At 44.8% G+C, this 24,273-nt stretch overlaps 1 protein-coding gene across 7 annotated transcripts in view; it reads left to right on the top strand.

Moving 5' to 3' along the window:
- Nucleotides 1-24,273, top strand: part of LOC109883135 (protein Hook homolog 3-like) — a 77,765-nt gene that overhangs the window by 30,379 nt on the left and 23,113 nt on the right. For 5 of the 7 annotated variants that reach the window (XR_004204942.1, XR_004204941.1, XR_004204940.1 and 2 more), the window contains 9 exons: nt 864-948; nt 4,319-4,388; nt 11,636-11,989; nt 13,980-14,067; nt 14,723-14,728; nt 15,661-15,695; nt 15,870-15,952; nt 19,341-19,546; nt 20,820-20,891. Coding sequence is in view for 4 of the 7 variants with exons in the window: in XM_031802286.1 (XP_031658146.1) it covers nt 864-948; nt 4,319-4,388; nt 11,636-11,989; nt 13,980-14,067; nt 14,723-14,728; nt 15,661-15,695; nt 15,870-15,952; nt 19,341-19,546; nt 20,820-20,891 (999 nt within the window). In the remaining 3 variants the exon portion in view is untranslated. The remainder of the gene's footprint in view (nt 1-863; nt 949-4,318; nt 4,389-11,635; nt 11,990-13,979; nt 14,068-14,722; nt 14,729-15,660; nt 15,696-15,869; nt 15,953-19,340; nt 19,547-20,819; nt 20,892-24,273) is intronic. The other 2 variants (XM_031802287.1, XM_031802285.1) reach the window with 2 other exon arrangements.

The following is a 24,273-nucleotide window of genomic DNA, read 5'->3' as shown; positions in this document are numbered from 1 at the left end:
CTTTACAGTACTGTACAGAACTACCGGTTGACCTTCACTTCACAGTACTGTACAGAACTACCGGTTGACCTTCACTTTACAGTACTGTACAGAACTACAGGTTGACCTTCACTTTACAGTACTGTACAGAACTACAGGGTGATCTTCACTTTACAGTACTGTACAGAACTACAGGTTGACCTTCACTTTACAGTACTGTACAGAACTACAGGTTGACCTTCACTTTACAGTACTGTACAGAACTACAGGTTGACCTTCACTTTACAGTACTGTACAGAACTACAGGTTGACCTTCACTTTACAGTACAGAACTACAGGTTGACCTTCACTTTACAGTACTGTACAGAACTACAGGTTGACCTTCACTTTACAGTACAGAACTACAGGTTGACCTTCACTTTACAGTACAGAACTACAGGTTGACCTTCACTTTACAGTACTGTACAGAACTACAGGTTGACCTTCACTTTACAGTACTGTACAGAACTACAGGTTGACCTTCACTTTACAGTACTGTACAGAACTACAGGTTGACCTTCACTTTACAGTACTGTACAGAACTACAGGTTGACCTTCACTTTACAGTACTGTACAGAACTACAGGTTGACCTTCACTTTACAGTACTGTACAGAACTACAGGTTGACCTTCACTTTACAGTACTGTACAGAACTACAGGTTGACCTTCACTTTACAGTACTGTACAGAACTACAGGTTGACCTTCACTTTACAGTACTGTACAGAACTACAGGTTAACATGGTCTTTCCATTGTCAACCAGTCATCTGTGATAATGGAAGTAGAGCATAAACAGGAAGCAATCCGTCACAACAGATCTCTCTCTATCTGTCCATCCCCCTCCAGCGGATGAGGTCAGAGAGAGACTCCCTAAAGGAGACCATTGAGGAGCTGCGTTTTGTTGAGGCTCAGGAAGGACAACTGTCTACAGGTAACAGTCAGACACTCCTGCTCTCCCATCGTTGATCTGTTTATCCCTCATGTGTCTCGCATGTTGTCAGACCTGGACAGTGTGTTACTAAAGGATGGTAACAGGGTAGGGCTGTTGTTACTCGTAGGGCTGTTGTTACTCGTAGGGCTGTTGCTACTCGTAGGGCTGTTGCCACCCGTAGGGCTGTTGTTACTCGTAGGGCTGTTACTCGTAGGGCTGTTGTTACTCGTAGGGCTGTTGTTACTCGTAGGGCTGTTGTTACTTGTAGGGCTGTTGCTACTCGTAGGGCTGTTGCTACTCGTAGGGCTGTTGCCACTCGTAGGGCTGTTGTTACTCGTAGGGCTGTTGTTACTCGTAGGGCCGTTGTTACTCGTAGGGCTGTTGTTACTCGTAGGGCTGTTGTTACTCGTAGGGCTGTTGTTACTCGTAGGGCTGTTGTTACTCGTAGGGCTGTTGCTACTCGTAGGGCTGTTGCTGCTCGTAGGGCTGTTGCTGCTCGTAGGGCTGTTGCTGCTCGTAGGGCTGTTGCTACTCGTAGGGCTGTTGCTGCTCGTAGGGCTGTTGCTGCTCGTAGGGCTGTTGCTACTCGTAGGGCTGTTGCTGCTCGTAGGGCTGTTGCTGCTCGTAGGGCTGTTGCTACTCGTAGGGCTGTTGCTGCTCGTAGGGCTGTTGCTGCTCGTAGGGCTGTTGCTACTCGTAGGGCTGTTGCTACTCGTAGGGCTGTTTCTACTCGTAGGGCTGTTGCTACTCGTAGGGCTGTTGCTGCTCGTAGGGCTGTTGCTACTCGTAGGGCTGTTGTTGCTCGTAGGGCTGTTGCTGCTCGTAGGGCTGTTGCTGCTCGTAGGGCTGTTGCTACTCATAGGGCTGTTGTTGCTCGTAGGGCTGTTGCTGCTCGTAGGGCTGTTGCTACTCATAGGGCTGTTGTTGCTCGTAGGGCTGTTTCTACTCGTAGGGCTGTTGTTGCTCGTAGGGCTGTTGTTGCTCATAGGGCTGTTTCTACTCGTAGGGCTGTTGCTACTCATAGGGCTGTTGCTACTCATAGGGCTGTTGTTGCTCATAGGGCTGTTGCTACTCATAGGGCTGTTGTTGCTCATAGGGCTGTTGCTACTCATAGGGCTGTTGCTACTCATAGGGCTGTTGCTACTCATAGGGCTGTTGCTACTCATAGGGCTGTTGCTGCTCGTAGGGCTGTTTCTACTCATAGGGCTGTTGCTACTCATAGGGCTGTTGTTGCTCATAGGGCTGTTGTTGCTCATAGGGCTGTTGTTGCTCATAGGGCTGTTTCTACTCATAGGGCTGTTGTTGCTCATAGGGCTGTTGCTACTCATAGGGCTGTTGCTGCTCGTAGGGCTGTTGCTACTCATAGGGCTGTTGCTACTCGTAGGGCTGTTGCTACTCATAGGGCTGTTTCTACTCGTAGGGCTGTTTCTACTCATAGGGCTGTTGCTACTCGTAGGGCTGTTGCTACTCATAGGGCTGTTGCTACTCGTAGGGCTGTTTCTACTCATAGGGCTGTTTCTACTCGTAGGGCTGTTGCTACTCGTAGGGCTGTTTCTACTCGTAGGGCTGTTGCTACTCGTAGGGCTGTTTCTACTCGTAGGGCTGTTGCTACTCGTAGGGCTGTTTCTACTCGTAGGGCTGTTTCTACTCGTAGGGCTGTTGCTACTCGTAGGGCTGTTTCTACTCGTAGGGCTGTTGCTACTCGTAGGGCTGTTGCTACTCGTAGGGCTGTTGCTACTCGTAGGGCTGTTGCTACTCATAGGGCTGTTGCTACTCATAGGGCTGTTGCTACTCATAGGGCTGTTGTTACTCATAGGGCTGTTGTTACTCATAGGGCTGTTGCTACTCATAGGGCTGTTGCTACTCATAGGGCTGTTGCTACTCATAGGGCTGTTGTTACTGTTGTTGCTCGTAGCAGTGACGTCTTTGGCTTAGTATGTTCATGTCCCTACAGTGCCTCTAGTCTTAGTATGTTCATGTCCCTACAGTGCCTCTAGTCTTAGTATGTTCATGTCCCTACAGTGCCTCTAGTCTTAGTATGTTCATGTCCCTACAGTGCCTCTAGTCTTAGTATGTTCATGTCCCTACAGTGCCTCTAGTCTTAGTATGTTCATGTCCCTACAGTGCCTCTAGTCTTAGTATGTTCATGTCCCTACAGTGCCTCTAGTCTTAGTATGTTCATGTCCCTACAGTGCCTCTAGTCTTAGTATGTTCATGTCCCTACAGTGCCTCTAGTCTTAGTATGTTCATGTCCCTACAGTGCCTCTAGTCTTAGTATGTTCATGTCCCTACAGTGCCTCTAGTCTTAGTATGTTCATGTCCCTACAGTGCCTCTAGTCTTAGTATGTTCATGTCCCTACAGTGCCTCTAGTCTTAGTATGTTCATGTCCCTACAGTGCCTCTAGTCTTAGTATGTTCATGTCCCTACAGTGCCTCTAGTCTTAGTATGTTCATGTCCCTACAGTGCCTCTAGTCTTAGTATGTTCATGTCCCTACAGTGCCTCTAGTCTTAGTATGTTCATGTCCCTACAGTGCCTCTAGTCTTAGTATGTTCATGTCCCTACAGTGCCTCTAGTCTTAGTATGTTCATGTCCCTACAGTGCCTCTAGTCTTAGTATGTTCATGTCCCTACAGTGCCTCTAGTCTTAGTATGTTCATGTCCCTACAGTGCCTCTAGTCTTAGTATGTTCATGTCCCTACAGTGCCTCTAGTCTTAGTATGTTCATGTCCCTACAGTGCCTCTAGTCTTAGTATGTTCATGTCCCTACAGTGCCTCTAGTCTTAGTATGTTCATGTCCCTACAGTGCCTCTAGTCTTAGTATGTTCATGTCCCTACAGTGCCTCTAGTCTTAGTATGTTCATGTCCCTACAGTGCCTCTAGTCTTAGTATGTTCATGTCCCTACAGTGCCTCTAGTCTTAGTATGTTCATGTCCCTACAGTGCCTCTAGTCTTAGTATGTTCATGTCCCTACAGTGCCTCTAGTCTTAGTATGTTCATGTCCCTACAGTGCCTCTAGTCTTAGTATGTTCATGTCCCTACAGTGCCTCTAGTCTTAGTATGTTCATGTCCCTACAGTGCCTCTAGTCTTAGTATGTTCATGTCCCTACAGTGCCTCTAGTCTTAGTATGTTCATGTCCCTACAGTGCCTCTAGTCTTAGTATGTTCATGTCCCTACAGTGCCTCTAGTCTTAGTATGTTCATGTCCCTACAGTGCCTCTAGTCTAAGTATGTTCATGTCCCTACAGTGCCTCTAGTCTAAGTATGTTCATGTCCCTACAGTGCCTCTAGTCTTAGTATGTTCATGTCCCTACAGTGCCTCTAGTCTTAGTATGTGATTGTGTCTAACATAGCGTCTTTGTGATTCCCCAGGCATGGTTCCACTGGACAGTAACGAGGGCTCTGATTCGCTGGCTGCAGAGATCGTCACCCCAGAGATCCGGTATGATTTGTTGAGTCCCCAGACAGTCCCCAGACAGTCCCCAGACGGTCCCCAGACGGTCCCCAGACGGTCCCCAGACGGTCCCCAGACGGTCCCCAGACGGTCCCCAGACATCTAGCATTTTTCTGTTGTGTTGAACTACCCCACATCACACTGATGTGTTATCTGCTGTCATACTTTCTAAACATTTCAAAGCTTAGTACTCCGTTTCCGTTAAAATACGCTACACCAATTAGACCTCTTCTTCTCTGGCCGCTTTGACATTCTCCGCTCTGCTCGACACAGCCAGATACACAACGTGACCAAAAGTATGTGGACACTTGCTCATCCAATATCTCATTCCAAAATCATGCACCTTAATATGGAGTTGGTCCACCCCCCCCCCCCCCCCCCCCCCTTTACTGCTGTAACAGCCTCCACTCTTCTGAGAAGGCTTTCCACTAGATGTTGGAACATTACTGTGGGGGTCTTCCTAGACGTTTCCACTTCACAATAACAGCACCTACTGTTGACCGGGGAAGCTCTAGCAGGGCAGGGATTTGACTTACTGACTTGGAAAGGTGACATCCTATGACGGTGCCACGTTGAAAGTCACTGAGCTCTTCAGTACGGGCCATTCTACTGCCAATGTTTGTCTATGGAGATTGCATGGCGGTGTGCTCGATTTTATACACCAGTCAGCAACAGGTGTGGCTGAAATAGCCGAATTTACTAATTTGAAGGGGTGTCCACATACTTTTGTCTAAAGAGTGTACAATTTATGAATATCACAAAGAATTGATGCAGCTCAAATCATTTAGTCCCTTGTGTACCTCATCTCTATAGAGCTGCTGTCTGACAAAATCCCTGTTTTAGTAGTTCTTCAAAGTAAATAAGGCTTTATGACTGCTGAATACCAACTATCAGTACCTTAGAGCCCTGCTTCCAGCTGTTTGCTTAGAAATTCTAGGGATAGTAAGGAGGCCTGCGTCTTGTGACTGTAGCGTATGTGTTGGTATGTACGGCAGGACCAAATAGGAAAGATAGGTAGGAGCAAGGCCGTGTAATGCTTTGTAGGTTAGCAGTAAAACCTTGAAATCAGCCCTTGCCTTGACAGGAAGCCAGTGTAGGGAGGCTAGCACTGGAGTAATATGATGGTTTGGATCTAGTCAAGATTCTAGCAGCCGTGTTTAGCACTAACTGAAGTTTATTTAGTGCTTTTTCCGGGTAGCCGGAGAGTATAGCATTGCAGTAGTCTAATCTAGAAGTAACAAAAGCATGGATTAATTTTTCTGCATCATTTTTAGACTAAAAGGTTCTGATTTTCACAATGTTATGAAGAAAAAAGCTGCTCTTCAAATATTTTGTAAATGTTTGTTAAAAGAGAGATCATGGTCCAGAGTAACACAGAGAGCAGTTTCATTTGAGATGACTGTACAACCGTCAAGATTAATTGTCAGATCAAACAGCAGATCACTGTTTCTTGGGACCTAGAATTATCATCTGTTTTGTCAGAGTTTAAAAGTAAAACATTTGCTGCTGTCTACTTCCTTATGTCTGAAACACTTCCAGGTTAGGCCATTTTGGGGCTTCACCATGTTTCATCAAAATATACAGCTGTGTTTCATCTGCACAACAATGAATGTTGACATTGTGTTTCCGAATGACATCACCAAGAGTTAGAATATATAGTGAAAACAATAGTGGTCCTAAAACAGAACCTTGAGGAACACTGAAACTTACAATTGATTTGTCAGAGGACAAACCATCCACAGACACGAACTGATATCTTTCAGACAGATCAGATCTAAACCAGGCCAGAACATGTCCATGTAGACCAATTAGGGTTCCTAATTATCCTAACTAGACGTGTTAGGTCCTAACTAGACGTGTTATATCCTAGCTAGACGTGTTATATCCTAACTAGATGTGTTATATCCTAACTAGACGTGTTATATCCTAACTAGACGTGTTATATCCTAACTAGACGTGTTATATCCTAACTAGACGTGTTATATCCTAACTAGACGTGTTATGTCCTAACTAGACGTGTTATGTCCTAACTAGACGTGTTATGTCCTAACTAGACGTGTTATGTCCTAACTAGACGTGTTAAGTCCTAACTAGACGTGTTAAGTCCTAACTAGACGTGTTAAGTCCTAACTAGACGTGTTAAGTCCTAACTAGACGTGTTAAGTCCTAACTAGACGTGTTATATCCTAACTAGACGTGTTATATCCTAACTGGACGTGTTAGATCCTAACTAGACGTGTTAGATCCTAACTAGACGTGTTAGATCCTAACTAGACGTGTTATATCTTAACTAGCTAGACGTGTTAGGTCCTAACTAGACGTGTTAGGTCCTAACTAGACGTGTTAGGTCCTAACTAGACGTGTTAGGTCCTAACTAGACGTGTTATATCTTAACTAGCTAGACGTGTTAGGTCCTAACTAGACGTGTTAGGTCCTAACTAGACGTGTTAGGTCCTAACTAGACGTGTTAGGTCCTAACTAGACGTGTTAGGTCCTAACTAGACGTGTTATATCTTAACTAGCTAGACGTGTTAGGTCCTAACTAGACGTGTTAGGTCCTAACTAGACGTGTTAGGTCCTAACTAGACGTGTTAGGTCCTAACTAGACGTGTTATATCTTAACTAGCTAGACGTGTTAGGTCCTAACTAGACGTGTTAGGTCCTAACTAGACGTGTTAGGTCCTAACTAGACGTGTTAGGTCCTAACTAGACGTGTTAGGTCCTAACTAGACGTGTTAGGTCCTAACTAGACGTGTTATATCTTAACTAGCTAGACGTGTTAGGTCCTAACTAGACGTGTTAGGTCCTAACTAGACGTGTTAGGTCCTAACTAGACGTGTTATATCTTAACTAGCTAGACGTGTTAGGTCCTAACTAGACGTGTTAGGTCCTAACTAGACGTGTTAGGTCCTAACTAGACGTGTTAGGTCCTAACTAGACGTGTTAGGTCCTAACTAGACGTGTTAGGTCCTAACTAGACGTGTTAGGTCCTAACTAGACGTGTTATATCTTAACTAGCTAGACGTGTTAGGTCCTAACTAGACGTGTTAGGTCCTAACTAGACGTGTTAGGTCCTAACTAGACGTGTTAGGTCCTAACTAGACGTGTTAGGTCCTAACTAGACGTGTTATATCTTAACTAGCTAGACGTGTTAGGTCCTAACTAGACGTGTTAGGTCCTAACTAGACGTGTTAGGTCCTAACTAGACGTGTTATATCTTAACTAGCTAGACGTGTTAGGTCCTAACTAGACGTGTTAGGTCCTAACTAGACGTGTTATATCCTAACTAGACGTGTTAGGTCCTAACTAGACGTGTTATGTCCTAACTAGACGTGTTAGGTCCTAACTAGACGTGTTAGGTCCCAACTAGACGTGTTATGTCCTAACTAGACGTGTTAGGTCCCAACTAGACGTGTTATGTCCTAACTAGACGTGTTAGGTCCCAACTAGACGTGTTATGTCCTAACTAGACGTGTTATGTCCTAACTAGACGTGTTATGTCCTAACTAGACGTGTTATGTCCTAACTAGACGTGTTATGTCCTAACTAGACGTGTTATGTCCTAACTAGACGTGTTAGGTCCCAACTAGACGTGTTATGTCCTAACTAGACGTGTTATGTCCTAACTAGACGTGTTATGTCCTAACTAGACGTGTTATGTCCTAACTAGACGTGTTATGTCCTAACTAGACGTGTTATGTCCTAACTAGACGTGTTAGGTCCTAACTAGACGTGTTATGTCCTAACTAGACGTGTTATGTCCTAACTAGACGTGTTATGTCCTAACTAGACGTGTTATGTCCTAACTAGACGTGTTATGTCCTAACTAGACGTGTTATGTCCTAACTAGACGTGTTATGTCCTAACTAGACGTGTTAAGTCCTAACTAGACGTGTTAGGTCCTAACTAGACGTGTTAGGTCCTAACTAGACGTGTTAGGTCCTAACTAGACGTGTTATATCTTAACTAGCTAGACGTGTTAGGTCCTAACTAGACGTGTTAGGTCCTAACTAGACGTGTTAGGTCCTAACTAGACGTGTTATATCTTAACTAGCTAGACGTGTTAGGTCCTAACTAGACGTGTTAGGTCCTAACTAGACGTGTTAGGTCCTAACTAGACGTGTTAGGTCCTAACTAGACGTGTTATATCTTAACTAGCTAGACGTGTTAGGTCCTAACTAGACGTGTTAGGTCCTAACTAGACGTGTTAGGTCCTAACTAGACGTGTTAGGTCCTAACTAGACGTGTTATATCTTAACTAGCTAGACGTGTTAGGTCCTAACTAGACGTGTTAGGTCCTAACTAGACGTGTTATATCCTAACTAGACGTGTTAGGTCCTAACTAGACGTGTTATGTCCTAACTAGACGTGTTAGGTCCTAACTAGACGTGTTAGGTCCCAACTAGACGTGTTATGTCCTAACTAGACGTGTTAGGTCCCAACTAGACGTGTTATGTCCTAACTAGACGTGTTAGGTCCCAACTAGACGTGTTATGTCCTAACTAGACGTGTTATGTCCTAACTAGACGTGTTATGTCCTAACTAGACGTGTTATGTCCTAACTAGACGTGTTATGTCCTAACTAGACGTGTTATGTCCTAACTAGACGTGTTAGGTCCCAACTAGACGTGTTATGTCCTAACTAGACGTGTTATGTCCTAACTAGACGTGTTATGTCCTAACTAGACGTGTTATGTCCTAACTAGACGTGTTATGTCCTAACTAGACGTGTTATGTCCTAACTAGACGTGTTAGGTCCTAACTAGACGTGTTATGTCCTAACTAGACGTGTTATGTCCTAACTAGACGTGTTATGTCCTAACTAGACGTGTTATGTCCTAACTAGACGTGTTATGTCCTAACTAGACGTGTTATGTCCTAACTAGACGTGTTATGTCCTAACTAGACGTGTTATGTCCTAACTAGACGTGTTAAGTCCTAACTAGACGTGTTAGGTCCTAACTAGACGTGTTAGGTCCTAACTAGACGTGTTAGGTCCTAACTAGACGTGTTATATCTTAACTAGCTAGACGTGTTAGGTCCTAACTAGACGTGTTAGGTCCTAACTAGACGTGTTAGGTCCTAACTAGACGTGTTATATCTTAACTAGCTAGACGTGTTAGGTCCTAACTAGACGTGTTAGGTCCTAACTAGACGTGTTAGGTCCTAACTAGACGTGTTAGGTCCTAACTAGACGTGTTAGGTCCCAACTAGACGTGTTAGGTCCTAACTAGACGTGTTATGTCCTAACTAGACGTGTTATGTCCTAACTAGACGTGTTATGTCCTAACTAGACGTGTTATGTCCTAACTAGACGTCATAGGTCCTAACTAGACGTCATAGGTCCTAACTAGACGTGTTAGGTCCTAACTAGACGTGTTAGGTCCTAACTAGACGTGTTATGTCCTAACTAGACGTGTTAGGACCTAACTAGACGTGTTAGGTCCTAACTAGACGTGTTAGGTCCTAACTAGACGTGTTAGGTCCTAACTAGACGTGTTAGGTCCTAACTAGACGTGTTATATCTTAACTAGCTAGACGTGTTAGGTCCTAACTAGACGTGTTAGGTCCTAACTAGACGTGTTAGGTCCTAACTAGACGTGTTAGGTCCTAACTAGACGTGTTATATCTTAACTAGCTAGACGTGTTAGGTCCTAACTAGACGTGTTAGGTCCTAACTAGACGTGTTAGGTCCTAACTAGACGTGTTATATCTTAACTAGCTAGACGTGTTAGGTCCTAACTAGACGTGTTAGGTCCTAACTAGACGTGTTAGGTCCTAACTAGACGTGTTAGGTCCTAACTAGACGTGTTAGGTCCTAACTAGACGTGTTAGGTCCTAACTAGACGTGTTAGGTCCTAACTAGACGTGTTATATCTTAACTAGCTAGACGTGTTAGGTCCTAACTAGACGTGTTAGGTCCTAACTAGACGTGTTAGGTCCTAACTAGACGTGTTAGGTCCCAACTAGACGTGTTATGTCCTAACTAGACGTGTTAGGTCCCAACTAGACGTGTTATGTCCTAACTAGACGTGTTATGTCCTAACTAGACGTGTTATGTCCTAACTAGACGTGTTATGTCCTAACTAGACGTGTTATGTCCTAACTAGACGTGTTATGTCCTAACTAGACGTGTTATGTCCTAACTAGACGTGTTAGGTCCTAACTAGACGTGTTATGTCCTAACTAGACGTGTTATGTCCTAACTAGACGTGTTATGTCCTAACTAGACGTGTTAGGTCCTAACTAGACGTGTTATATCTTAACTAGCTAGACGTGTTAGGTCCTAACTAGACGTGTTAGGTCCTAACTAGACGTGTTATATCCTAACTAGACGTGTTATATCCTAACTAGACGTGTTAGGTCCTAACTAGACGTGTTAGGTCCTAACTAGACGTGTTAGGTCCTAACTAGACGTCTTAGGTCCTAACTAGACGTGTTAGGTCCTAACTAGACGTGTTATATCTTAACTAGCTAGACGTGTTAGGTCCTAACTAGACGTGTTAGGTCCTAACTAGACGTGTTAGGTCCTAACTAGACGTGTTAGGTCCTAACTAGACGTGTTAGGTCCTAACTAGACGTGTTATATCTTAACTAGCTAGACGTGTTAGGTCCTAACTAGACGTGTTAGGTCCTAACTAGACGTGTTAGGTCCTAACTAGACGTGTTAGGTCCTAACTAGACGTATCTTATCGTTTTAACAGAAACTGATTTAATCCCCAGAGAGAAGCTGATCAGACTGCAGCATGAAAACAGCTGGCCCAGGAGGGTTCTGATAATGTGTTAGACAGTAATGTGGTGGTCCTGTGTTCCAGAGAGAAGCTGATCAGACTGCAGCATGAAAACAGCTGGCCCAGGAGGGTTCTGATAATGTGTTAGACAGTAATGTGGTGGTCCTGTGTTCCAGAGAGAAGCTGATCAGACTGCAGCATGAAAACAGCTGGCCCAGGAGGGTTCTGATAATGTGTTAGACAGTAATGTGGTGGTCCTGTGTTCCAGAGAGAAGCTGATCAGACTGCAGCATGAAAACAGCTGGCCTAGGAGGGTTCTGATAATGTGTTAGACAGTAATGTGGGTAATGTGGTGGTCCTGTGTTCCAGAGAGAAGCTGATCAGACTGCAACATGAGAACAACATGCTGAAGCTGGCCCAGGAGGGTTCTGATAATGTGTTAGACAGTAATGTGGATAATGTGTTAGACAGTAATGTGGATAATGTGGTGGTCCTGTGTTCCAGAGAGAAGCTGATCAGACTACAGCATGAGAACAACATGCTGAAGCTGGCCCAGGAGGGTTCTGATAATGTGTTAGACAGTAATGTGGGTAATGTGGTGGTCCTGTGTTCCAGAGAGAAGCTGATCAGACTACAGCATGAGAACAACATGCTGAAGCTGGCCCAGGAGGGTTCTGATAATGTGTTAGACAGTAATGTGGTGGTCCTGTGTTCCAGAGAGAAGCTGATCAGACTACAGCATGAGAACAACATGCTGAAGCTGGCCCAGGAGGGTTCTGATAATGAGAACATCGCTCTGCTGCAGAGTTTACTGGAGGACGCTAACAGTAGGAAGAACGAACTGGAGACCGAGAACAGGTGCACACTACACACTACACACTACACACTACACACTATACACACTATACACTACACACTACACACTACACACTATACACACTATACACTACACACTACACACTACACACTATACACACTATACACTACACACTATACACACTATACACTACACACTATACACTACACACTACACACTATACACACTATACACTACACACTACACACTACACACTATAAACACTATACACTATACACTACACAATACACACTATATACACTACACACTAAACACTACACACTATACACTACACACTAAACACTATACACTATACACTATACACTACACACTATACACTACACACTACACACTATATACTATACACTATACACTACACACTATATACTATACACTACACACTATACACTACACACTATACACTACACACTATACACTATACACTATATACTATACACTATACACTACACACTATACACTATACACTACACACTACACACTACACACTATACACTATACACTACACACTACACACTATACACTATACACTATACACTACACACTATACACTATATACACTACACACTATATACACTACACACTACACACTATACACACTATACACTACACACTATACACTATACACTATATACACTACACACTATACACTACACACTATACACTATACACTATATACACTACACACTACACACTATACACTATACACTATACACTATACACTATACACTACACACTATACACTACACACTATACACTATACACACTATACACTACACACTATACACTACACACTACACACTATACACTACACACTATACACTACACACTATACACTACACACTATACACTATACACTATATACACTACACACTATACACTATACACTACACACTACACACTACACACTACACACTATACACTACACACTATACACTATACACTATATACACTACACACTATACACTACACACTACACACTACACACTACACACTATACACTACACACTATACACTATACACTATATACACTACACACTATACACTACACACTACACACTACACACTATACACTACACACTACACACTATACACTACACACTACACAGACACACACTACACAGACACACACTACACAGACACACTACAAGACACACACTACACAGACACACACTACACAGACACACACTACACAGACACAATACACAGACACACAATACACAGACACACGCCACACAGACACAATACTCACACACACGCTACACAGACACACGCTACACAGACACACGCTACACAGACACGCGCTACACAGACACGCTCTACACAGACACGCTCTACACAGACACGCGCTACACAGACACGCTCTACACAGACACGCTCTACACAGACACGCGCTACACAGACACGCGCTACACAGACACGCGCTACACAGACACGCGCTACACAGACACGCGCTACACAGACACGCGCTACACAGACACACGCTTGTTCTTCTATTCCTTTAAAAATCGTATTTTACCTAAACCCCAAACCCAACCTTTGTAGATTGCAGGTCCCCACGCGGATAGAAGAACAAAATCCTATTTTCCCTAACCTTAACAATAACCCTAACCCTAACCTGAAAACCCTAAACCTAAGCCTAACCCTAAAACTAACCCTAGATCCTAAACCTAACCCAAACACTAATTCTAACCTTAACCCTAAACCTAATTCTAACCTTAACCCTAAACCTAATTCTAACCTTAACCCTAAACCTAATTCTAACCTTAACCCTAAACCTAATTCTAACCTTAACCCTAAACCTAATTCTAACCTTAATCCTAACCCCCTAGAAACAGCATTTGACCTTGTGGGCATTAACAACATGTCTCCAGCTGGTCAAATTGTTGTTTGTTTACAATTCTAGTAGGGACTTCTGGTCTCATTAAGTTTAGTTAAACAAACAAACAAACATGGTGACTGTGTGTGTTCCAGACTGGTGAACCAGAGACTGATCGAGGGTCAAAGTCAGGTGGAGGAGCTGCAGAGGAGTCTTCAGGAACAGGGCTCCAAAGCAGACGATGTGAGTACCACTAACCTGATCTCAGATCAGATTAACTCCCTGATCTTAAACAAACTGGAAACGACAGAACCCACAACATCCTGTCGTGCTATGGGGCTGTTAACTTTAGAACCCGATGAGGAGGGCTTGTTCTCGTTGTCACGTCGGTTCATTGTCGTTCTCTTACCTGGCTTTTTTTTACCTTTACTAATGCAGCAAAATAAAGCAACACGTTACAAATACTAGTCTGTTTCATTGTCCTCATACGTCAGAACAACTCATAAACTGCCTGGATGTGTTGTCATTTCTCACTAACATTCTAACACTGTGTTGTGGTATGTGTTCTGTTTGTTGTCTTACTCATGTTGTAGCGTTGGGAAGTCATTGGTTGGTTGTCCTGCCAGCCTATCCTGTTAGGAGGCTAAAGGTCAGGTCATCTGTATAGCGGCTCATGTCTCTCTCTCCGCCATGACATCGTCAGGAGGAATGATATGTTTGTGACGATGTTAAACGCCCGTTGTCCGTCCGTTGTCCTGTCTTTCTCTCCTCACTGCATGACTGACCTAACTGAAATGCTTCTCTCTCTCTTTCGGTCTCTCTGTCTCTCCTCTCCTCTGTGTTTCTGTCCTGCATTAAATCGTCTCTGTTTTCTCTTTAATTCTGCTTCCCCACTCAGGCGATTGTAAGTATAGCTTGGAGATCAGTCCTAGTTTAGACGCCTTACTTCGCTGCTCGCTGACAATGTGTAATAGTTTCATTCTATTATAGTTATATTAGTTCTTAAATACTTCAGGATTTTGGCAGTGATACTCTTTATTTACTTCCCCAGAGTCAGATTTAGATTTTTTTACATAACTTTTATTTAACTAGCCAAGTCAGTTAAAGAACAAATCATTTTTTACAATGACGGCCTGCCCCGGCAAAACCCGGACGACGCTGAGCCAGTTGTACGCCGCTCTATGGGACTCCCTAACTAGCGTTAGCGCAATGACTGGAAGTTTATAGGTATCTACTAGCGTGCTATCAGATACCCATAGACTTCCAGTCATTGTGCTAATGCTAGTTAGCGATTGCTCTAGTGCTAGTCAGCAACTTCCTTCAAACTGCACGCAGAGACATGAATGTTATCCAGGAGTTCATCGGACTCTGGGGAAGTAGATAACGGCCCTTTTTAAGAAGTGCCTTTTCAATCTACAGTCCCTACTGGTGGTCAGGATGTAAATCAGGGTGCCTCTAGTCTCTATAGAAGCTTTGTTTCCGAGCTACACTCTTATGTCATACCACATGAGATATCAATCTTAACTGCTTAATCTGTACATTCATGGCCTTTTTTTAGAAATGTAAGGAAAATACATTATAATGTCCAGGACTCTTTCATTTTCTTCACGGTAATCAAAACCTGGAAATCAATATGATAACATCAAATATGTCGCAACGTAATTCCAAGCCATCCAATGTGATGAGATGTAATTTATCTCAATGTGTTTATCTCGTTGTGAATCAGAAAAGGGAACATTCACCAACCCATAGGCCTACATGATATCATTACTGCTTTACAACGCCCTCTGATGACATTACTAGAACCAACATTGTTTTTTATTTTATTTTTTAAAGTCAATCATTCTGAAGAAGAAAAATGATGCTCACATGTAAGTAACGTTTTTATCTATTGTGAAATGTTATTATTATTATTTTTTTGTTAAATTAAGATTGGACGTTTGAAAGTTTGGTCAGATCGATTGAAGATAATGCTTGTTTTGTGACGCCCTGACCGATTGTGGCGTTTCCTGACTGTATGTTGCTGATGTTGTGGTCTCTAAAAGGGAGAAGTTAAGGGAAGTGAACAGTGAACTGCAGAAGAAGTGTGCGCACATCGATGACTTGGAGCCCAAGTACACCTCTAGTTGTAAGTTATTCATTTATTACTTCTCATTGAACTGGTTCATTTAACATATATAATAATAATAAACCATAGTAGAAGACCAATAGAACTCTAGTAGAAGACCAATAGAACTCTAGTAGAAGACCAATAGAACTCTAGTTTAAGACCAATAGAACTCTAGTAGAAGACCAATAGAACTCTAGTAGAAGACCAATATAACTCTAGTAGAAGACCAATATAACTCTAGTTTAAGACCAATAGAACTCTAGTTTAAGACCAATAGAACTCTAGTAGAAGACCAATAGAACTCTGAACTCTAGTAGAAGACCAATAGAACTCTGTAGTAGAAGACCAATAGAACTCTAGTAGAAGACCAATAGAACTCTGAACTCTAGTAGAAGACCAATAGAACTTTAGTAGAAGACCAATAGAACTCTAGTTTAAGACCAATAGAACTCTAGTTTAAGACCAATAGAACTCTAGTAGAAGACCAATAGAACTCTGAACTCTAGTAGAAGACCAATAGAACTCTGAACTCTAGTAGAAGACCAATAGAACTCTGTAGTAGAAGACCAATAGAACTCTGTAGTAGAAGACCAATAGAACTCTAGTAGAAGACCAATAGAACTCTAGTAGAAGACCAATAGAACTCTAGTAGAAGACCAATAGAACTCTGTAGTAGAAGACCAATAGAACTCTGTAGTAGAAGACCAATAGAACTCTGTAGTAGAAGACCAATAGAACTCTGTAGTAGAAGACCAATAGAACTCTAGTAGAAGACCAATAGAACTCTAGTAGAAGACCAATAGAACTCTAGTAGAAGACCAATAGAACTCTAGTAGAAGACCAATAGAACTCTAGTAGAAGACCAATAGAACTCTAGTAGAAGACCAATAGAACTCTGTAGTAGACCAATAGAACTCTAGTAGAAGACCAATAGAACTCTAGTAGAAGACCAATAGAACTCTAGTAGAAGACCAATAGAACTCTAGTAGAAGACCAATAGAACTCTAGTAGAAGACCAATAGAACTCTAGTAGAAGACCAATAGAACTCTAGTAGAAGACCAATAGAACTCTAGTAGAAGACCAATAGAACTCTAGTAGAAGACCAATAGAACTCTAGTAGAAGACCAATAGAACTCTAGTAGAAGACCAATAGAACTCTAGTAGAAGACCAATAGAACTCTAGTAGAAGACCAATAGAACTCTGTAGTAGAAGACCAATAGAACTCTGTAGTAGAAGACCAATAGAACTCTGTAGTAGAAGACCAATAGAACTCTGTAGTAGAAGACCAATAGAACTCTAGTAGAAGACCAATAGAACTCTAGTAGAAGACCAATAGAACTCTAGTAGAAGACCAATAGAACTCTAGTAGAAGACCAATAGAACTCTAGTAGAAGACCAATAGAACTCTAGTAGAAGACCAATAGAACTCTAGTAGAAGACCAATAGAACTCTAGTAGAGACCAATAGAACTCTAGTAGAGACCAATAGAACTCTAGTAGAGACCAATAGAACTCTAGTAGAAGACCAATAGAACTCTAGTAGAAGACCAATAGAACTCTAGTAGAAGACCAATAGAACTCTAGTAGAAGACCAATAGAACTCTAGTAGAAGACCAATAGAACTCTAGTAGAAGACCAATAGAACTCTAGTAGAAGACCAATAGAACTCTAGTAGAAGACCAATAGAACTCTAGTAGAAGACCAATAGAACTCTAGTAGAAGACCAATAGAACTCTAGTAGAAGACCAATAGAACTCTAGTAGAAGACCAATAGAACTCTAGTAGAAGACCATAGAACTCTAGTAGAAGACCAATAGAACTCTAGTAGAAGACCAATAGAACTCTAGTAGAAGACCAATAGAACTCTAGTAAGACCAATAGAACTCTAGTAGAAGACCAATAGAACTCTGTAGTAGAAGACCAATATAACTCTGTAGTAGAAGACCAATAGAACTCTGTAGTAGAAGACCAATAGAACTCTAGTAGAAGACCAATAGAACTCTGTAGTAGAAGACCAATAGAACTCTGTAGTAGAAGACCAATAGAACTCTGTAGTAGAAGACCAATAGAACTCTAAACTATAGCAACATATACCAACATACACCACATCATAGATCACATTAAGTGAAAGACAGTTTTAAGATGTGATTCTTGAGCTCTGACTTAAAGGCATTGAGTTCATTCCAGGGCAAGGGGCCGAGACAGCAGAATGCTCGGTCACCCATTGTTTTTAAGCATGTCTTTAGAGTCCCAAAGAGTCTTTGATCATTTGACCAGAGTGACAGTGAAGACTGTTTCGGGCTGAGGAGTTCACTGAGGTATTGGGGACCAGAGGCATTGAGAGTTTTGAAGACTAACAGGAAGTTGATTCTGAATATGGTGACGATTCCACTTCTTATGGTCTTAATCTTTTCAAAGAAGTATGTGGAGAATCTTCCACAGTCCTCTGTCGTAGCAGCATTGATGGGTGACTCAGCCGGTTTGAGTAGGTTTCAGTAGCAGGTGGACCTGGAATAACATCAGGTTTCAGTAGCAGGTGGACCTTGTGGATGATTAAGTTTCAGTAGCAGGTGGACCTTGTGGATGATTAGGTTTCAGTAGCAGGTGGACGTGGGGTAACATCAGGTTTCAGTAGCAGGTGGACGTGGGGTAACATCAGGTTTCAGTAGTAGGTGGACCTGGTGGATCATCAGGTTTCAGTAGCAAGGGGACCCTGTGGATTGTTAGGTTTCAGTAGCAGGTGGACCTGTTGTAACATCAGGTTTCAGTAGCAGGTGGACCTGTTGTAACATCAGGTTTCAGTAGCAGGTGGACCTGGTGTAACATCAGGTTTCAGTAGCAGGTGGACCTGGTGTAACATCAGGTTTCAGTAGCAGGTGGACCTGGTGTAACATCAGGTTTCAGTAGCAGGTGGACCTGGTGTAACATCAGGTTTCAGTAGCAGGTGGACCTGGTGTAACATCAGGTTTCAGTAGCAGGTGGACGTGGTGTAACATCAGGTTTCAGTAGCAGGTGGACGTGGGGTAACATCAGGTTTCAGTAGTAGGTGGACCTGGTGGATCATCAGGTTTCAGTAGCAGGGGGACCCTGTGGATTGTTAGGTTTCAGTAGCAGGTGGACCTGTTGTAACATCAGGTTTCAGTAGCAGGTGGACCTGGTGTAACATCAGGTTTCAGTAGCAGGTGGACCTGGTGTAACATCAGGGTTCAATGAGGTCAGAGAGGACAAGCTCGCCTGTGATGACAAGGTCTAATGTATGATTGTGGGTGAGAACAAATATATAAAAATGTGGATTTTCGCAGATGCTTTTATCCCAAGTTTACTGTACATTCTCAACCCTTTTCCTTTCCTTTCTATGGACTGTGTGTGCAACTCTTTGGTGTTTTGTTTTCTCTCTCTTTCCAGCCCAGAAAGTAGAGGAACTGGAAGAGGCGTTAAAGAAGAAGGATGAAGACATGAAGCAGATGGAAGACAGATATAAGAAGTACCTGGAGAAGGCAAAGAGTGTTATCCGGACCCTGGACCCTAAGCAGAACCAGGGCTCGGCACCAGAGGTCCAGACCCTGAAGAACCAGCTGCAGGAGAGGGAAAGGATGCTGCACTCTCTGGAGGTACCAGGGGCTGGGTTATGGTTTAAGGGTTAGGATGTAGGAGGAAGGGTTAGGTTTGGGGATGGAGGAGGGGGTTAGGGTTGGGGATGGGATGGAGGAGGGGTTAGGGGAGGGGAGGGGATGGAGGAGGGGTTAGGGTTGGGGATGGAGGAGGGGTTGGGGATGGAGGAGGGGGGGTTAGGGTTGGGGATGGAGGAGGGGTTAGGGCTGGGGATGGGGGGGTTAGGGCTGGGGATGGAGGAGGGGTTAGGGCTGGGGATGGAGGGGTTAGGGTTGGAGATGGAGGGGTTAGGGTTGGAGATGGAGGGGTTGGAGATGGAGGAGGGGTTAGGGTTGGAGATGGAGGAGGGGTTAGGGTTGGAAATGGAGGAGGGGTTAGGGTTGGAGATGGAGGAGGGGTTAGGGTTGGAGATGGAGGAGGGGTTAGGGATGGAGGAGGGGGGGTTAGGGTTTGGGATGGAGGAGGGTTAGGGATGGAGGAGGGGGGGTTAGGGTTGGGGATGGAGGAGGGGTTAGGGCTGGGGATGGAGGGGTTAGGGTTGGAGATGGAGGGGTTAGGGTTGGAGATGGAGGAGGGGTTAGGGTTGGATGGAGGAGGGGTTAGGGTTGGGGATAGAGGAGGAGGAGTTAGGGTTGGGGAGGGGATGGAGGAGGGGTTAGGGTTGGGGAGGGGATGGAGGGTTAGGATGGAGGAGGGGTTAGGGTTGGGGAGTGGATTGGAGGAGGGGTTAGGATGGAGGAGGGGTTAGGGTTGGGGAGGGGATGGAGGAGGGGTTAAGATGGAGGAGGGGTTAAGATGGGGGAGGGGTTAGGATGGAGGAGGGGTTAGGGTTGGGGAGTGGATGGAGGAGGGGTTAGGATGGAGGAGGGGTTAGGGTTAGGATGGAGGAGGGGTTAGGATGGAGGAGGGGTTAAATGGGGGAGGGGTTAAGATGGATGAAGGGTTAGGATGGAGGAGGGGTTAGGGTTGGGGAGTGGATGGAGGAGGAGGGGTTAGGATGAAGGAGGGGTTAGGGTTAGGACGGAGGAGGGTTTAGGGTTGGGGAGTGGATGGAGGAGGGTTAAGGGTTAGGATGGAGGAGGGGTTAGGGTTAGGATGGAGGAGGGGTTAGGATGGAGGAGGGGTTAGGGTTAGGATGGAGGAGGGGTTAGGATGGAGGAGGGGTTAAGATGGGGGAGGGGTTAGGATGGAGGAGGGTTAAGGGTTAGGATGGAGGAGGGGTTGGGGAGTAGTTTACTAACCTACTGTTCCTCTGTTGATCTCCCGCTACAGAAAGATTACGACAAGACCAAGGCTCAGAGAGACCAGGAGGAGAAACTCATAGTGTCTGCCTGGTACAACATGGTGTGTTTTGTTATATTGTACCAGAACTGTATTACATGTTAGTCATCGTACTCTTAACTCATCGGGTTGCTGTTTCCTCAATATACATACTACCGTTCTCCACACTCTCGTGCTACGAGTGCATTCTCCCAGGACGTTCTCTTGAGTACGAGAGTGTGGAGAACGCATTAAACATTACATTAGAGAAGCACTCCCCCTACTGTATTATCTCACACTGAGCAGCACTCACCCTACTGTATTACCTCACGCTGAGCAGCACTCCCCCTACTGTATTACCTCACACTGAGCAGCACTCCCCCTACTGTATTACCTCACGCTGAGCAGCACTCCCCCTACTGTATTACCTCACGCTGAGCAGCACTCCCCCTACTGTATTACCTCATGCTGAGCAGCACTCCCTCTACTGTATTACCTCACGCTGAGCAGCACTCCCTCTACTGTATTACCTCACACTGAGCAGCACTCCCCCTACTGTATTACCTCACGCTGAGCAGCACTCCCTCTACTGTATTACCTCACACTGAGCATCACTCCCCCTACTGTATTACCTCACACCCCCCCTACTGTATTACCTCACGCTGAGCAGCACTCCCCCTACTGTATTACCTCACGCTGAGCAGCACTCCCCCTACTGTATTACCTCACACTGAGCAGCACTCCCCCTACTATATTACCTCACGCTGAGCAGCACTCCCCCTACTGTATTACCTCACGCTCCCCTACTGTGTTACCTCACGCTGAGCAGTACTCCCCCTACTGTATTACCTCACGCTGAGCAGCACTCCCCCTACTGTATTACCTCACGCTGCACCTCCCCTACTGTATTACCTCATGCCGCACCTCCCCTACTGTATTACCTCACGCTGAGCAGCACTCCCTCTACTGTATTACCTCACGCTGAGCAGCACTCCCTCTACTGTATTACCTCACGCTGAGCAGCACTCCCCCTCCTATTACCTCACGCTGCACTCCCCCTACTGTATTACCTCATGCCGCACCTCCCCTACTGTATTACCTCATGCTGAGCAGCACTCCCTCTACTGTATTACCTCACGCTGAGCAGCACTCCCCCTACTGTATTACCTCATGCCGCACCTCCTCTACTGTATTACCTCACGCTGAGCAGCACTCCCCCTACTGTATTACCTCACGCTGAGCAGCACTCCCCCTACTGTATTACCTCACGCTGAGCAGCACTCCCCCTACTGTATTACCTCACGCTGAACAGCACTCCCCCTACTGTATTACCTCACGCTGAGCAGCACTCCCCCTACTGTATTACCTCACGCTGAGCAGCACTCCCCCTACTGTATTACCTCACGCTGAGCAGCACTCCCCCTACTGTATTACCTCACGCTGAACAGCACTCCCCCTACTGTATTACCTCACGCTGAGCAGCACTCCCCCTACTGTATTACCTCACGCTGAGCAGCACTCCCCCTACTGTATTACCTCACACTGAGCAGCACTCCCCCTACTGTATTACCTCCCGCTGAGCATCACTCCCCCTACTGTATTACCTCACGCTGAGCAGCTCTCCCCCTACTGTATTACCTCACGCTGAGCAGCACTCCCCCTACTGTATTACCTCACACTGAGCAGCACTCCCCCTACTGTATTACCTCACGCTGAGCAGCACTCCATCTACTGTATTACCTCCATTACCTCACGCTGAACAGCACTCCCCCTACTGTATTACCTCACGCTGAACAGCACTCCCTCTACTGTATTACCTCACGCTGAGCAGCACTCCCCCTACTGTATTACCTCACGCTGAGCAGCACTCCCCCTACTGTATTACCTCATGCTGAGCAGCACTCCCCCTACTGTATTACCTCACGCTGAGCAGCACTCCCCCTACTGTATTACCTCACGCTGAGCAGCACTCCCCCTACTGTATTACCTCACGCTGAGCAGCACTCCCCCTACTGTATTACCTCACGCTGAGCAGCACTCCCCCTACTGTATTACCTCACGCTGAGCAGCACTCCCCCTACTGTATTACCTCACGCTGAGCATCACTCCCCCTACTGTATTACCTCACGCTGAGCAGCACTCCCCCTACTGTATTACCTCACGCTGAGCAGCACTCCCCCTACTGTTTTACCTCAGCACTCCCCCTACTGTATTACCTCACGCTGCACCTCTCCATTCACTGAACCTTCTTCCAGCCAGGACAATGACAACAATAGAAACCAAACAAGATGTTCACAAATCAAACGTTTTCCTTCATAATTATGGCTACATGTGAATTGTAATAATCTAGCTAACCAGCTAGTTAAACAGCCAAAAAGGACCTAAAACCAATGGTATGCAAGGTAGATGTCAATTCTTTGTGGATAGCTAGCTTCCAATTCTTTGTGGTTATCTGGCTTGCTAACAGTAGCAGCTAGCCAGTTAGCCCTATTGACTTACTATGAGCTTGCACTCTACACCCACTACAGTAGGTAGGTAGCTAGGTATCTAACAGTAGTAGCAGCTAGCCAGTTAGCCCTATTGACTTACTATGAGCTTGCACTCTACACACACTACAGTAGGTAGGTAACTAGCTAGCTAACAGTAGTAGCAGCTAGCCAGTTAGCCCTATTGACTTACTATGAGCTTGCACTCTACACACACTACAGTAGGTAGGTAACTAGCTAGCTAACAGTAGTAGCAGTAGCAGCTAGCCCTATTGACTTACTATGAGCTTGCACTCTACACACACTACAGTGGGTAGGTAGCTAGCTAGCTAACAGTAGTAGCAGCTAGCCAGTTAGCCCTATTGACTTACTATGAGCTTGCACTCTACACACACTACAGTAGGTAGGTAGCTAGCTAGCTAACAGTAGTAGCAGTAGCAGCTAGCCCTATTGACTTACTATGAGCTTGCACTCTACACACACTACAGTGGGTAGGTAGCTAGCTAGCTAACAGTAGTAGCAGCTATCCCTATTGACTCACTATGAGCTTGCACTCTACACACACTACAGTAGGTAGGTAGCTAGCTAGCGAACAGTAGTAGCAGCTAGCCCTATTGACTTACTATGAGCTTGCACTCTACACACACTACAGTGGGTAGGTAGCTAGCTAGCTAACAGTAGTAGCAGCTAGCCAGTTAGCCCTATTGACTTACTATGAGCTTGCACTCTACACACACTACAGTGGGTAGGTAGCTAGCTAGCTAACAGTAGTAGCAGCTAGCCAGTTAGCCCTATTGACTTACTATGAGCTTGCACTCTACACACACTACAGTGGGTAGGTAGCTAGCTAGCTAACAGTAGTAGCAGCTAGCCCTATTGACTTACTATGAGCTTGCACTCTACACACACTACAGTGGGTAGGTAGCTAGCTAGCTAACAGTAGTAGCAGCTAGCCAGTTAGCCCTATTGACTTACTATGA

Source organism: Oncorhynchus kisutch, linkage group LG23 (genome assembly GCF_002021735.2).
Source record: "Oncorhynchus kisutch isolate 150728-3 linkage group LG23, Okis_V2, whole genome shotgun sequence".
Taxonomy (NCBI): domain Eukaryota; kingdom Metazoa; phylum Chordata; class Actinopteri; order Salmoniformes; family Salmonidae; genus Oncorhynchus; species Oncorhynchus kisutch.
Note: the sequence above shows the minus strand (reverse complement) of the source record. Positions and strands in the feature narration are given on the sequence as shown.